Below are 13431 nucleotides of genomic sequence, written 5' to 3' on the forward strand. Positions count from 1 at the left end.
TCTCTTGCAGAGGCCCCAGGTTCAGTTCCCAGCACCTCCTTGGTGGCCCTCAACCACCGATTATTCAAGTTCCAGAGGTTCCAATGCCCTCTTCTGGCCCCTGTGGTCACCAGACATATGTGGTAGTGCCCATATATGTATGCAGCAAACACTCTCAGATAATAAATAAAATCAATGAAGTAAATAAAGTCTATAAAATAAAAGTAAATAAATCCGAGAAAGAGAAAACGCCCAAGAATCAGCATTTTCCTCCGCATGCCTGTGAGGCTCATCTTCCTTCTCCCACTGCCTTACACACCTGTCTCCTGGTGACCAATGTGATCATGGGAGACAGGAATGGGGACCAAGACAGGTCTATCTAGTTCCTCAGGGATGAGGTCACCCGCACCTCCTCTTGCCTAACTTCCAAGTCGGAGAAGCTTCCCCTAAGCCCGAGACGGGGACAAGTACAAACCCTTTCATTCTCTTTCTCCTGATGAGTAGTAAGATTACTTTGATCATTGCAGTCAATAGTCCAAGCCCACTGCCCTTTCTAACAATCAAGGTGAAAATCCATGGAAGAGGAAGATGGACTGAGACCAAAATTAGCCCAGAAACCATGGTGACCACACTCTAGGGCCTTCTTTGTGCTGAAAAGAAAATTTGAAGGACTCTCACTTTAAGTACTGCAGGATGCAAGGAATCATGTCTGCAAGCTGGTCCAGAGATGGGTACTGGTACCTGGAAAAGATGTTAGCTGCCAGTCTGTACCCATAGACCTCTTCCCTGTCGTAATCTCTGTATTCTCTGCCAGAGCCTCCTATACCTCCTTCTCATTCATCCTCTCTCGTACACTGTGCACTATCTTGCTTCTTCCTACATACACACACACACACACACACACACACACACACACACACACACACACACACAGAGACAGAGACAGAGACAGAGACAGAGACAGAGAGAGACCTGCCTGGTAAGGAACTAATTCTTACCCCAGAGGAAACACAGGTGCCCCCTCTTCCATTCCAGGGGCATCCACATGGACCCGCACGAAGTTCTGTATGATCTCTTGCATATCCCCGAACTGAAACAGTGGCTGGAAGCAAGATTTATCTAAAGAGAACCCACATTCCCCACCCAACAACAAAATCAGAGGGAAAAAGCACCCTAGTGTCAGAACCCACCCTCTTGCTTTGATGCTACCCCACATTAGCGGGGGAATCTCTCTCTGGTGTGCTGCTGGGTTCCCTGCCTGACCATCCTGACTATGCCCCTGTACACATGGACTTTCCCCTTCCCTGCCTCTTCCCAGAAAGAGGTAGGAAAAGAAATGAAGGTCTTACAGTTGAGTCCTACATCATGGTAGGTGAATATCGCTGGACGTTTGGGTTTGGGGGTGCCATACACGGTAAAAGTGACGGAGCCATAAGGCGTCTCCACAGAATGAGTCTGTAAGAAAAAAAAGCTTACCTTCAGGGAGGAAATATACTAAAAGTTTTCCAAAGGGGGAAAGGCAAAAATAAGTGAACCATCTATTAAAAACAGGATCGGGGTTGGGGATTTAGCTCAGTGGTAGAGCGCTTGCCTAGGAAGCGCAAGGCCCTGGGTACGGCCCCCAGCGAATGAGTGCTGCTTTGGCCTGGGGAGTCGAGGAGCAGGGGTGGGATCTTTCAGAGCATGGGCTTAAGGCAGGGAAGTCAGAGAGTCTCGGCAAGTCTTCAGTGCCTCAGGTGTCTAAGGTCCTGGCAACAGTGAAGCCTCAGTGATCTGCACCTCCTGAAGCTCTGCCATGGTGGCCTGGAAGGATAAGAAAAACTGTGAAACTGTATTAGGCGGTGCCATGCGCACACCAGGCAGCGGCGCACACCTCTGATCCCAGCACTGGGAGGCAGAGGCAGGCGATTCTGAGTTAGAGAGGCCAGCCTGGCCCATACAGAGACTGATCCAGGGTGCTAGGGGTACACAGAGAAACCCCTGTCCCCAAACCAATAATAATACAAAACATGTCCAAATAAAATTGGGGTGTACTCTTCACCACGTAATGTAAAGTAGTGGAAGGACTCCAGCACTGAAAACCAAGACATATTTTTCTGGCTCCCTCTACTCCTACTTCCAGGGTAAAGTCAGCAGAGATAGCATCTTCAGACCAGCAGTCCATGGAAGGCCTCAACCCCAACACTCTGTAGAACTCCCAGGATGTCTTCCATCCTGGAGGAAGACACCAGGTGGAGAAGCAATGTGGCTCCCAGTTTCTTAAGGTTACATTTAGGACACCCTACACCCCTGCTGTAGCGCCACTGGCTGGGTGCATACACACACATATTAGGTTAGGGGTTGTAAGAGTTTTCACTATCTACTGTGACTCAACTACCCCAATGTCAGCATCTGACTAAGGCAGTGACTATTTCCCATACTCAACAGAGGGACCTAGATATCCAATCCGACCAACATCTCCCTCTCTCTGGCGACTCAAGACTCAATTTCTCCCAAGTACACAAATGAGCGTACACATCAATACCGGTAGGCCAGAGAGCAGCAGAGCCCCTGCAGACTTGGGGAAAGCAAGGACAACAGAGCATAGGGGTGGGTAACAATTTACTGATTTTATTGGTTGATACAGAGCAAGGCGATGTCAGGTTCTATCCTGACTCAGTCTGAGAAACACAGGAACAAGGTGAATGATATGGGAAACAGACTTGGCCTTTTAGAAGTATGGCAGAATCTCCTCCAGGGCCTGAACCTCTGAACTTCCTGGAGTCCAGAGAACGCGCCTCAGTCTGTACTCAATACAAACTGCACTGCAAAGGCAAGTCCAGGCTGGCAGGGGTGGCGAAGCTAAAAAGGAGAGAGCTGATATGATAGAGCATGACTGTGTTCAAACTGTTCTTTACTGGAGGTGAATTTTGTCCGTTAGTTAGTACTAGTTTTACTAGTTCTGAAGCTGAGCAAGTGTGCGCTATGTTTGACCTTTTCCTCACTCATTTAAAAACAAACAAGTTTCTCTGCCTTTATCTTCCGCTCCACCCAGTCTAATTTGCATGTCGGGTGGAGAAAGAGGAGGGAGAATAGGGTGGTCCCGGTGAATCCTCTGCACTTTCCTGACTGCCAGCCAGCTGGTGCCAGGGGAAAAGGATGGGTAGGGCTTGACATGCTCCAGAACACGAAACCTGACCCTTTCATGAGTCCCTAGCTGTCGGTCCTCATCCAGACCAACACCCTCTCACGGCGGACCTGAAAATGCAGATATCATCCCAAGAGACCCTGAATAATGCCCTGCACTTTGCAGCGCCTCTGCCTTTGTGCCCAGCAGCAGAGAGCCTGCCACAGCCTCCTTCCCCAGAACTGCAGCCCGGGGACCAGAACCAGATGCCAACCCTCCAGGCCCGCAAGCTTCTGGCCCAGGGGGGCGTGCTTGCCCTTTCTCCCCACTCTGCTGCAGCCGCTCAATGGCAATGCTCCACCTCACTAGTTTTGACTTAGGGTCCGCCCCAGCTCAGGCTCCCACAGACCTGCCCAGGCCTGCCCCTGGGCCATCTCCCTGCAGATCCGCCCCTGACCCCCATAAACACGCCTCGTAATCTTGCTGGGGCCACTGGGGAGGGGCGAGAGGGTGGGCTAGGGAGCACACAGAGAGGTGATGCTTGTAGGCTTTCCGGAGTGCTCCCCACAACCCCTGAGCGGCGTGAAATGGGTGTGCTTTGGGACCCTTGCCTCCAAATGATCCCACGCCCACCTCAACGGTGCCCCTTTACTGTGACCTGGCTCACAGGCTCACTTCTGGTTTCTTCCTAGCCCCCCCTAGATTGGAGTGGCAGCGACGGATAGGAGGGGAAGCTAAATCCAAGGTGCCCACGTCCCACGATTCCCAGCTCCAGCCCGCCTGCCCGGAAGCAGAGCTAGGTCAAGGAAGAGGGAGGTGGGCGAGGGCTGCAGCTCAGACCGGCTCGGGCAGTAGGTAGGGTGCCAGCGTGTCTGGGACGGGGCGTCGAGGGAGCAGGACCTGAAATGAATTGGGGTGCTGGCACTTCCTGCGCCGAGGTCCTGCTGCTTGCCTGGCTGCTCCAGAGAAGTTGACAACAAGCAGGGGTTGGGGGGCGGAAATGCTGGGGGCCGCTAAGGCAACAGGAGTGATGAACGAAGGGGGAAAGATGCGATGGCCAACAGCGACTCTGGTCAAGGCCCCAACGAGGGGTGGGGAGGAGGGGCATGAGACCCCAAGGGTCCTCAGTAAACAGTGGGAGGCGGAGCTAACTTTGCAAGGGTGGGAGTAAAGGGTTTGAGGAGGACTCGATGTCCTGGGCTGAGGACCCAAGAGACCCTGTGGCTGAGGCGCCAACCCTCCCAGTCCAACCCCTGAAAAGGAGGGCGAGATCAGCTCTGAAAAGCTGAGTGGTAGTGCCCTGTTGCCGAGCCCTGGACTGCTGTCTCCTGGGCCCTGACCTACCGGGTGCCTGGGTGGGGCTTTACTCTCCCATCCTACACTAGATCCACATCTGAGACACGTCCTCCCTGAGCCTAAGGACTCGCTGAAGTGGGAATGGGCTGATGGGCCATGACTGAGTTGAGTTGAGCAACCAGATTGGTATTTCCTCACATGCTCGTTCTCGCACCCTGCTCAGAGTTAACCCCTGCATCTTCAGCCTAGCCCCAGACTGAAAGGCGGCGCCAGCGAAAGTAATGTCCACTGGAACTGGAGCTGCCACTGCAACACCAGAGCAGACTGCCCCTAAGACCCAGAGATTGCCCTCCCCCTGCCTGGGAACCACCTCACCACCCACAACCCCTCCTGGGCAGAACATCAATGCCTTTCATCCCCACTTGGTAGGTCTGTTGGAAAGGGAGGGAAGAGGGGAGGGAGAGGAGAGACCCGCAGGCTCAGACCCAGCCTAAAAAAAAAAACCCCCACCCTAGACCCAAAGAGCCTTTATATCCCAAACAGAGCCCCAAGTTTTCCGTTCTTTCTCCTACTCCCTTCATAAGAATTGCCCTAGAAACTGGCACAGAAAACCGCATTCTAGAAGCCTGCCCAGCCTCTGGGTACACAGGTTAACGCCTCCTAGACAAGAAGTTTGCTGAAATTAAGAGAAGAGCCACAGATGGGGTAAGATAAGAGAGCCCACAGCCCCCAGACTTTGAGAAAGCCAGGAACTTGGACTGAGCACTTGAGCCTGCCGGGCTTTCACGTGTCTAAAGTAGCCGTACTTTGGAGGGGGGGGGAGAGACAAGGTTCCAGCATCTAAACTGTCTCTGTCAGGATGACTCAGGGGAACCCGGGGCAGACACAGGGGCTTGGGGAGGGCAGGAGGCAGGAAATTTCCACTGAGATCTCTACATTCCTAGATTTACGGGGAAGGTCTCTATAAAGCCCTGAGACACACACACACACACACACACACACACACACACACACACACACACACGCGTGCACAAACTGGTTTCTTCTCATTGTTCTTTACTGTCCTGACAGGTTCAAGGCCGACCTGAGCAAGGACCCAACATGGACAGTATCTAACCTTTCTGGGGTCAAAAGCAGTTTAAAACTGCTTTTTGGCTATGATACAGTTTCAAGTATATTCAGCGTGCAAACCAATGATAGATGAAATTCAAAGAAGTGATACGGTTTTGGTCAGTTTCTGCGATCCAGTGGGATTGAAGAAGGAGCAAAACACAGAAAGGGCTTAGGAAAATTAATCATTAAGATCAATGTATAGAGGATAAAGCCTTAGGCAGTCCCCACCGGTCTCCGTGGGAAAGAAGGCCATTTTCATTTTCCAGAACGATTTTTAATAACCCCTGATGAAGAAAGCAAAATTGGAAATTGTGAAATACCTAAAAGTAGTTTTTTTACAATACCCTAGCCATCATACATGCATTTGCAAAAGCGATTATTTGAAGGGTCCATGCGAATCTTGTTTGTACCAAAAGATTTCAGGGTCTCTACAATACTTGAAAAACCCCCCCCAAAGGCTAGAGACTACAGGCTAAGAGGCACATGTTTTGCTGGATTTGGAGGAAAGGAGTTTTGTTTCAGGGTGAACTGCCCAGATGAGAAGTGAACGCTTGAGTGGGAGAAGGGTGTTTCAAAGCAGAGAGCAGAAGAGAAAGTATAAGCAGAAACGAGAGCCTCCTCCAAGAATTGAAGAGTAGGAAGTGTGGGACCCCAAATCTGTGCGTCATTATCCTTAACCACAGATGTGGGAAACAGGCCCAGAACATTAAGGGACTTGCCCATGGCCAAATTAACTGATCGACATCAGGGTGAATCCGCATCAGATTATTCCCTCCAGGGTCTATTCTCTTTCCACCAGGTAACCTTTTGAACATAACTATGCCATTAGGGCCCCCTCAGGGTAAAAGCAATGTTAGTGAGAGTAAGACACTTGGTGAGACAGATCAGACTTCTAGTTGAATGTCCTTGAATGCTAGGAAATGATTTGGCAGTAAAACCATATAGATTATACTTTCTTTTTTTCAAGGTGTTTTATTTTAACTTATGTGTCCTAAGGTGAGTCCATGGCTGTGAGAGCAAATGCCCATCAATGCCGAGACATGATCTCTCTGACCTGAAGTCACTGGCGCCTAAGAGCTGCCTGACGAGGTGCTGAGTTAAACCCAGGGTGCCAGTGTTTTAAAACCACTGAATCCTTCCAGTCCCAACTACTTGAGTCATAGCATAGTCATTCTGTGAGACAGGGTATCGGGTGTTCCTCAGACTGGCCATGTTCAAGGTTGGCTCTTGAACTTTATCTTTCCTGTTTTGCCTCCAGAGTTCTGAGAAAGAGGCATAGAGAGAACAGGCACCATAATCTGTCTTCCAGCAGGAATAGTGGATAGAAAATCACAGGGGACCAGAAGGGAACAGAGCTGGTCCTGGGCTAGAAAGGAGTAAAGAACTGGATCCTAGAAAATGACAGTTCAGAAGCTTCAGAGAAGAGCCCCCAGATAATCGGGAGGGATGGGTACAAAGACGGGGCCTGAGAGAAAGCTTAGTGTTAGAGCCCAACTGTTTTCCCAGAGGACCTGGGGGCTCCAACTCCAGCACTCCCATGTCAGCTCTCCACCATAACTCTGGTCCAGGAGATCTGACACTTTTGACACTTTTCCCGCCTCCATGGGCACCAGACTCCACCCATGATACACAGACATGACAAGGGCAACACACCGCACACACTAAAATGAATTAATTGGACAGCAAAGACTTGAAAAGGATGCAAGAATAGAATTGAAAGGATTTTTTTTTTCTGAGACAGGGTTTTGTAGTCTGGCTGTGCAGAAATCTGCAGTCATACAGACCAGGCTGGTCTTGAACTCAGAGATCACCTGCCTCTGCCTCCAAGTACTGGGAGTTGAGGTGCACTGTCGCCACCCAGCAGGAATGAACTCATAAAATTACAAACTGCTTATAGGAATTGGTACCATTAGACAGCTACACTAGAAACCAACCTCCAATGAGATCCCTAAAGCTCATCTCTCAGAGGGCTTTTTGTCCAGAAAGAAAAACATTAAGGGTATTTGAACTGCTTAGAATCGTCTCTGGGATTTTCAGAGTTTGACGACTTTGACACTTCACTCTACTTTATATGGATCTGTTACACTGCAGATCCCTGCTTTTCCCCCCTCAGTCAACAGAAGTTTTAAAATCCTGCTGCAAGTCGTTTTTCCACGGCCAGAGGGATTCTCCATCTGGTGGTCAGCACGCCTGACTGGGAGATCACCAGAGGGTCCAACCCACTTTCAGCCCTGTTCTCCCTCCCCAAATGTCAGTGATTGGCTCCCAAAATGTACATGCTAAAGTTCTCCTCCAACATGGTGGTATCAAGGAGCGGGATTTGGACGAGTCATGATGAGGTTTTTGGAGGGTAAAAGATGAAATTTCAAATGAGATTTATAAGTCAAGGAGCTCTCACTGTGGGAGGGCACAGGAGGCCGGAAGTCGAAGATTGGTAACCGGGACAAAGCAATTAGGGCTTTGATCATCAGCTAAAGATGTTAACAGACATTACTCAATCTAAGGGCATGGTCTTGCTATCCATGACTCCAACAGTCTTACCCTGCTTTGAAGTTTTGTTGATTTCAGTGCCGTGACTGGACCACTCACTGCCCAGAGATGAGAAATTGATGGATCTTTTTCTCACATCCCGGGAAGGGGGGAAGACAGGTAGAGAGACCAAGCCAGAGCCAGAAGTGATAAGCTCATGTAACACTGTGACATCACAGTGTTTTTTCCTGCTTTCTTTTCACCCATTTTTTCCCCCCATACACACCTTTCTCCCCAAATATCTGACTGCCACATAGCTGCACACACTTGTATGGCTAAAGGCACAGACACCACCTGGGCTCCCAGGTATATGACAGTGGTGGCTAAGGAGGGTTTCCCACCCATAGGAGTTTAAGCTGACCCAGTGCTGGGAGGGAAGCCAGGTGGGTGGAAAGGTGGGGGAGAGAGCAATTGTTCCTGGTGCTGAAGTTTACCCCTTACCTTTCCATCATCTCCCCTCCTCACCCCAGCCCCATCCCCTTCCCCACCCCCACCCCATCCCCATTCCCAGCACCTGACCATGGCCTCAGAAGCAGAGAAGACGTCCCATCACCTGGTCTTTTGAGAATCATCCAGCAGTGGTAATGAAATTACCAACAAGAACTTCTCCAAACTCTAAAGAATTGCATCATGGATGGCATGGCAGTGACCTACAGATGGACATTGTGTTCAGTAAAGGGAAGCGGCAATAGAGGGAAGTAATGGAAAAGGTAATTTTTTTTTCCGAGTTGGGGACCCAACCTAGGCCTTGTGCTTGGCAAGCCGCCTACCACTGGCTAAATCCCCAACCCCAAAAAGGTAATTTAATTGGTCACAACACATGTTTTGTTTTGTTTTGTTTATCAAGACAAGAAAGTTTCTCAGGCTGGAGAGATTGCTTCAGTGGTTAAGAGCACTGACCCTTCCAGAGGTCAGGAGTTCAATTCCCCAGCGACCACATGGTACTCACAACCATCTGCAAAAAGATCCATGCCTCTTCTGTGTATCCTGAAGACAGCAGTGTAATTTATATATACAATGAATAAACCTTTTTAAAAAAGAAGAAGAGTTTCTCTGTAGCCTGGCTATCCTGGAAACTCTCTGTAGACCAGGCGACGAACCTACAGAGATCCACCACGCATCTCCGAAAATACTGGGACTAAAGGTGTCCCACCAGCCTGGCACAGCCTGCATAGTTCTTAAGATGGAAGATTTATATGAGGATCTGGCAGGTGCTGGGAACTGTCCAGCCCTATTCCCAATGATCCATTGGCAGGATAAATAGGCCATTCCTCACCAAGAAAGGTATAGATGTTGGAGGTGATGATCAATCTCCACAGTTACTGGATTTCTGTCTGACTGGACCAGGGCCAAGAACGCCAGAACCATCAACCCTCAACAGTTTCAAGAGGCTATGAAGGAGCTGGGCCAAAAGCGCTTCAAGGAAGAACCTGATGAGGCATTGAAGATGTTTATAAACTCATGAAGGCAAGGACCCCAAGACTACCGGTGCTACTGTGAGTCATGCTCTTGGCTTTTTCGTCTGACCCTTTCCTCTTTTTGGCAAGCTTTTCCTTCCTGTCCATCTGACTGCCTGGACCATCCGTCTGTCCATTCTATCTAGCAGGCCCATACCGTTAGGACTATCCTGAACTGGTTATGTTGACCCAGGAAGGTCTTCATTTTTCTGCTTCCCAAGTGCTAGGATTGCAATGTGCCACCACGCCTGACCTCAGTGGATAATGCCCAGCCCAGAACCCATTACATTTCCCAAAATCTTGCCCCAAATCTTGTTGGCAGTGTAACCCAGGAGACGGGGTAGGTAGCCAGGTACATTGCCCTGGGAGATTTTAGAGATGTTTGCCCTTGCAGTTGATCCAGCTACATCCTTAGCCACAAGCTGTTCAATTGAGGAAATGACCTGTTTTCAAGTCTCACTGTTATTAGGACACCTGAGCCTTCTTGTGGCTTGAGAGATATACTAACATTGAGGACTTAGGCCTGCTTCCCTAATACCTTCCTATATAAATTAAGGTTTAATTCAGACCTCTGCCTCTCACCCCTCTCCTTCCTAAATCTTCCTCCCCAGACACAGTGCCCTCAACTCTGCACAAGGGTGGCTTGGAACTGAAGCCCCTGCCAGTATCCTGATCGAATGATTTCTCTGGGGGAAAAACCACAGTCCCCACAGCCGTGTCTAGGCCTCAGGAAGCACCATGCCCAGGCAAACAAGCTCTTCTCAGCATGTGTCCCAAGGCTCTAAGACCATTTGTGGGGAAGGGCCAGAGAGCCAGGGAAAGGAAGGTTTTAAATTCACCTCTGCCTTTGGTAGAAAGCCACCACGGGTGGTGGAGAATTGGACCTTGACAGACACCAGTAAGCACACCGAACCGGCAAGGAGCGCTCTGCATGAGAGTGGTAAGGGAAAGGTATCGGGATTTGGAAGAGACCACTGACAACTCAGGCTATGTGGAGGGCAAGGGGCTGGCACCCATGACAAGAAAAGCCAGTAGAGGGGAAGCCATCTCCACCTGCTAGTCTTTTGACCCCTGTGTTTTTAGCACCAGAAATGTAGGAAATAATAAAACAATGTGTGTAAGAAAATTAAGGAATTCCATCTCATGAGTATGAGAAATCAGATTTCCCCACAGACAAAGGAGAAGAGAAAGCCACAGAGCTGGGACTTTGCAGCATGGACCCTTTACCCTGCAAACCTTTCGTGCATACCAGCCATAGATAGCAGTTCTGGCAAAACTGCCTCCTGAGACCAGGACCGAGAGTACACATTTAGACAAGAGTTAAATCAGATGCAGAAGAAAATATTTACTACTGTGTTCACACGGGAGTGTCTCCTTCCCTTTTACTCCCCAAAGGAGTCATAGTTCTTGATTTGACATCCCATGAGTCAGATAATCATTTATGATCTTTGAATGTTCTAACTTCCTAATCTGTTAGAATCCAAGTTTTGTTGGGAGATAGAGAGACCCGGAAGGGAAGCCTGACACCTACTGCTAAATCACCAATTTATTTTCAGCTGAGAAAGATAGAATCTTTTGGTTGGTTTTTGAGATCGGGCTTTCACTGTGCAGCCCTGATGGTTTGAACTTAGGGGTCAGGGCTGGCCTTGAACCCTAGAGATCTATTGCCTGCTCTCCCCAGATGCTGGCATTAAAGCCCTCCATCCACCCCACCCATCCTCGCGGCCACAGAGCAGAAGACATTTCGATAAGAAGCTGTCATGGGGGGGGGGGTGGGGACACCCAAAGCAAGGAAGGGAACTCAATCATAATTAAATTTGAAATGTGTTTTTAATTTTTATTTTGAAATTACTACAGATTCATTGGTGAAAGTCTAGAGAGAAAGGGCCTCATGGCCCCTGCCTGGTTTCCCCATGGTTTTTGTACTTTACATGATTGGGCCTTGAGACTGCCTTTACCCTGCCACCTGAAGGAGTGAAACAGAGATAAGGGGGGGGAGGACCGAGGGACCCTGGACAGGGCATCATTTGAAATTGTGGGGCCAAGGTGAGAGCTGTGGAAGACAGGGTTTGGGAAACAGCTGGCAGCATTGATTGGGGAGAGCTGAGAAAATAGCACCAGGCTCCATAGTGGGAAGGAGGTGGGGAAGGATAGGGTTCTGGAAGGAAAGGGAAATTACAGATCAGTGCAGACTGAGACTGAGGGGGGAGGAAAGGAGGCAATAGGGCCTGAGGCGATAGGAGGTTTTACACGCAACGTGGCAGGAATTAGAAGGAACTCTAGTGACGGGAGGTGTAGTGGGGTGGAGGACTGACTGACACCAAAACAGGCCTCAGGGAGATCTGAGCTGGGTGCCTGTTGCCATGGTGTGAGCTGCGGCCTGGGCCTCTCCAGGAGTCGGGATCTGGCCCAGCAGATACCACAAGCACTGCCAGCTGACACAGTCTGCTTCTTGGGGGGTTTTACTGTCGCAAGAGAAGGCTCATGGGGGGGTGGGGGTGGGGGAGAGGCAAAGAGCCTGAAGGAGGGCAGGGCTCTGCTTCAGATGTCAGAGGAAGACTAAAGGCAAGACTCAGAGTTTGGGAAACGCCTCGGGTGAGTGTAGAGGCCCGTCGATGGACTGGTTTAGAACCAAGTCCCAGTAGACTGATGACACCTGTTGGTCAGCATCGTGCTTGCGGGAGCAGAGCAAGTACAGCCTTGGGTTGGTCAGAGTGCTGTTATAGCTACAGCTGGTTAGCCTGCTTTATGATCCAGGGCAGACAGATGAGGGGAAGGAGTTCTGAGTGAGGCGTAGTACTGTTAGAAGTTCTCACAGAAGCTCGCTGCATTTGCAGAACTTGGATGTTTCAAAGGGGCATGGACCATAGTGGATCTGAGGGCAGGTACCAGTCCTGGAGTTTCTGTTTCTCACGTAGGCCATGAGGCCATTACAGTATCTCGTGGAAACCTTCTGGTAGCAACATGGGGGGTAGTCGACGTGTAAGATCCGAAGTTCTGATGGCTGTCTGTATCGTGATGCCTGTCACCAGAGTTGGCTGTAAGACAAGTTGGAGGACAAGGAGCCAGGCCATCTGATGCCATTGCCTTCTGCCGGCAGAGTTAAATTAGAGGTCCATTAGGGCGAAAGAGACTGTCCACCTTCCCAGACTCTCCAGCCCGCTTCCTCTGTGCCTTCTCCTAACCTCTGAAAATTGCTCAGCCTACAAAATCCTGGACACTCCAAAAAAGGCAAAGAGATTTTGCTCAAGGTCACCCCCAGACCAGTTATCTGAGCCAACCTCCTCCTGTGGTTCACCACCGAGACCAGTCACCCAGGCTCTGGGCTGCGTGCAGTACAGAATCAGAGGTCCAGCTGGTCCTTGGGAAGACGCTCTGAAGGCCCCCTTTGTTGGCACTTATGGTAGATACAGAAGGAATGGAGAAATGTTGCCTTATAGTCTGACAGCTCTGCAGGAAGAAACTGAAGGCAGCCAGGTGGAGAGGAGGTTTGAGCCTGGTTTAGGAGCACCCTGCTAATGGAGAGTTAGATGGCAGGAGGAGACATTGCTATGCTTGGTATCCCGACACCAGATCCAACCTCCTGGCCTGAACCCGGAAGTTCCTACCTTTGATGTTTGCTCCAGCTCACTGGTCCTGTTTAGCTAAGGGAAGGAAAGAACCACTTTGTATGAAGAACAAAGTGTTACCTTTTGATCAGGGTTCGCCGATGTCTTATCCCCACTTATAAGCCCTGGGGGGGCACAATGGCATTCCCACCAGAGCGTGGCTGAGAACAAAGAGCTCCAGGTCTTCCCCAGTCCTCATCACCAAGGCCCAATGGTAGCATGCCAAACACCTTTCACTCCAGGGGCCTGTCGGTTCAGAGCATTACAGAGTCGCTGCACTCTGGCCACGAAGCCCCACGCAAGCATGGCAGGCTGCTTGGCCTTGAGAGAGAATGTGAACCAC

General features: G+C 50.0%; 1 protein-coding gene and 2 pseudogenes across 1 annotated transcript; 1 reads left to right on the forward strand and 2 right to left on the reverse strand.

The window, feature by feature from the left end:
- Positions 1-587: 587 nt before the first annotated feature.
- LOC116907178 (protein NDRG2-like) lies at positions 588-1827 on the reverse strand. Its single transcript, XM_032910137.1, has 4 exons — positions 1759-1827; positions 1329-1473; positions 978-1098; positions 588-720 (listed from the first exon to the last, which is right to left on the reverse strand). The coding sequence occupies exons 1-4, from the start codon at positions 1825-1827 to the stop codon at positions 654-656; spliced, it is 402 nt and encodes a 133-aa protein (XP_032766028.1). The 3' UTR covers positions 588-653.
- A 6716-nt stretch (positions 1828-8543) lies between these two features.
- Positions 8544-10515, forward strand: LOC116906580 (annotated as a pseudogene).
- Positions 10516-12052: 1537 nt separating this feature from the next.
- LOC116907180 lies at positions 12053-12554 on the reverse strand (annotated as a pseudogene).
- Between the last annotated feature and the right edge of the window lie 877 nt (positions 12555-13431).

Source organism: Rattus rattus, chromosome 8 (assembly GCF_011064425.1).
Source record: "Rattus rattus isolate New Zealand chromosome 8, Rrattus_CSIRO_v1, whole genome shotgun sequence".
Lineage (NCBI taxonomy): Eukaryota > Metazoa > Chordata > Mammalia > Rodentia > Muridae > Rattus > Rattus rattus.

Excerpts from the sequence above, each read along its gene's own strand:
- LOC116907178 (XM_032910137.1), bottom strand. The coding sequence starts at position 1,827 with ATGGCACCGCCTAATACAGTTTCACAGTTTTTCTTATCCTTCCAGGCC. Across the intron at positions 1,099-1,328 it reads CCATGATGTAGGACTCAACT|ATAAATCTTGCTTCCAGCCA; the intron begins GTAAGACCTTCA and ends GGTTCTCTTTAG. Across the intron at positions 721-977 it reads GCACCTGTGTTTCCTCTGGG|GTACCAGTACCCATCTCTGG; the intron begins GTAAGAATTAGT and ends CATCTTTTCCAG.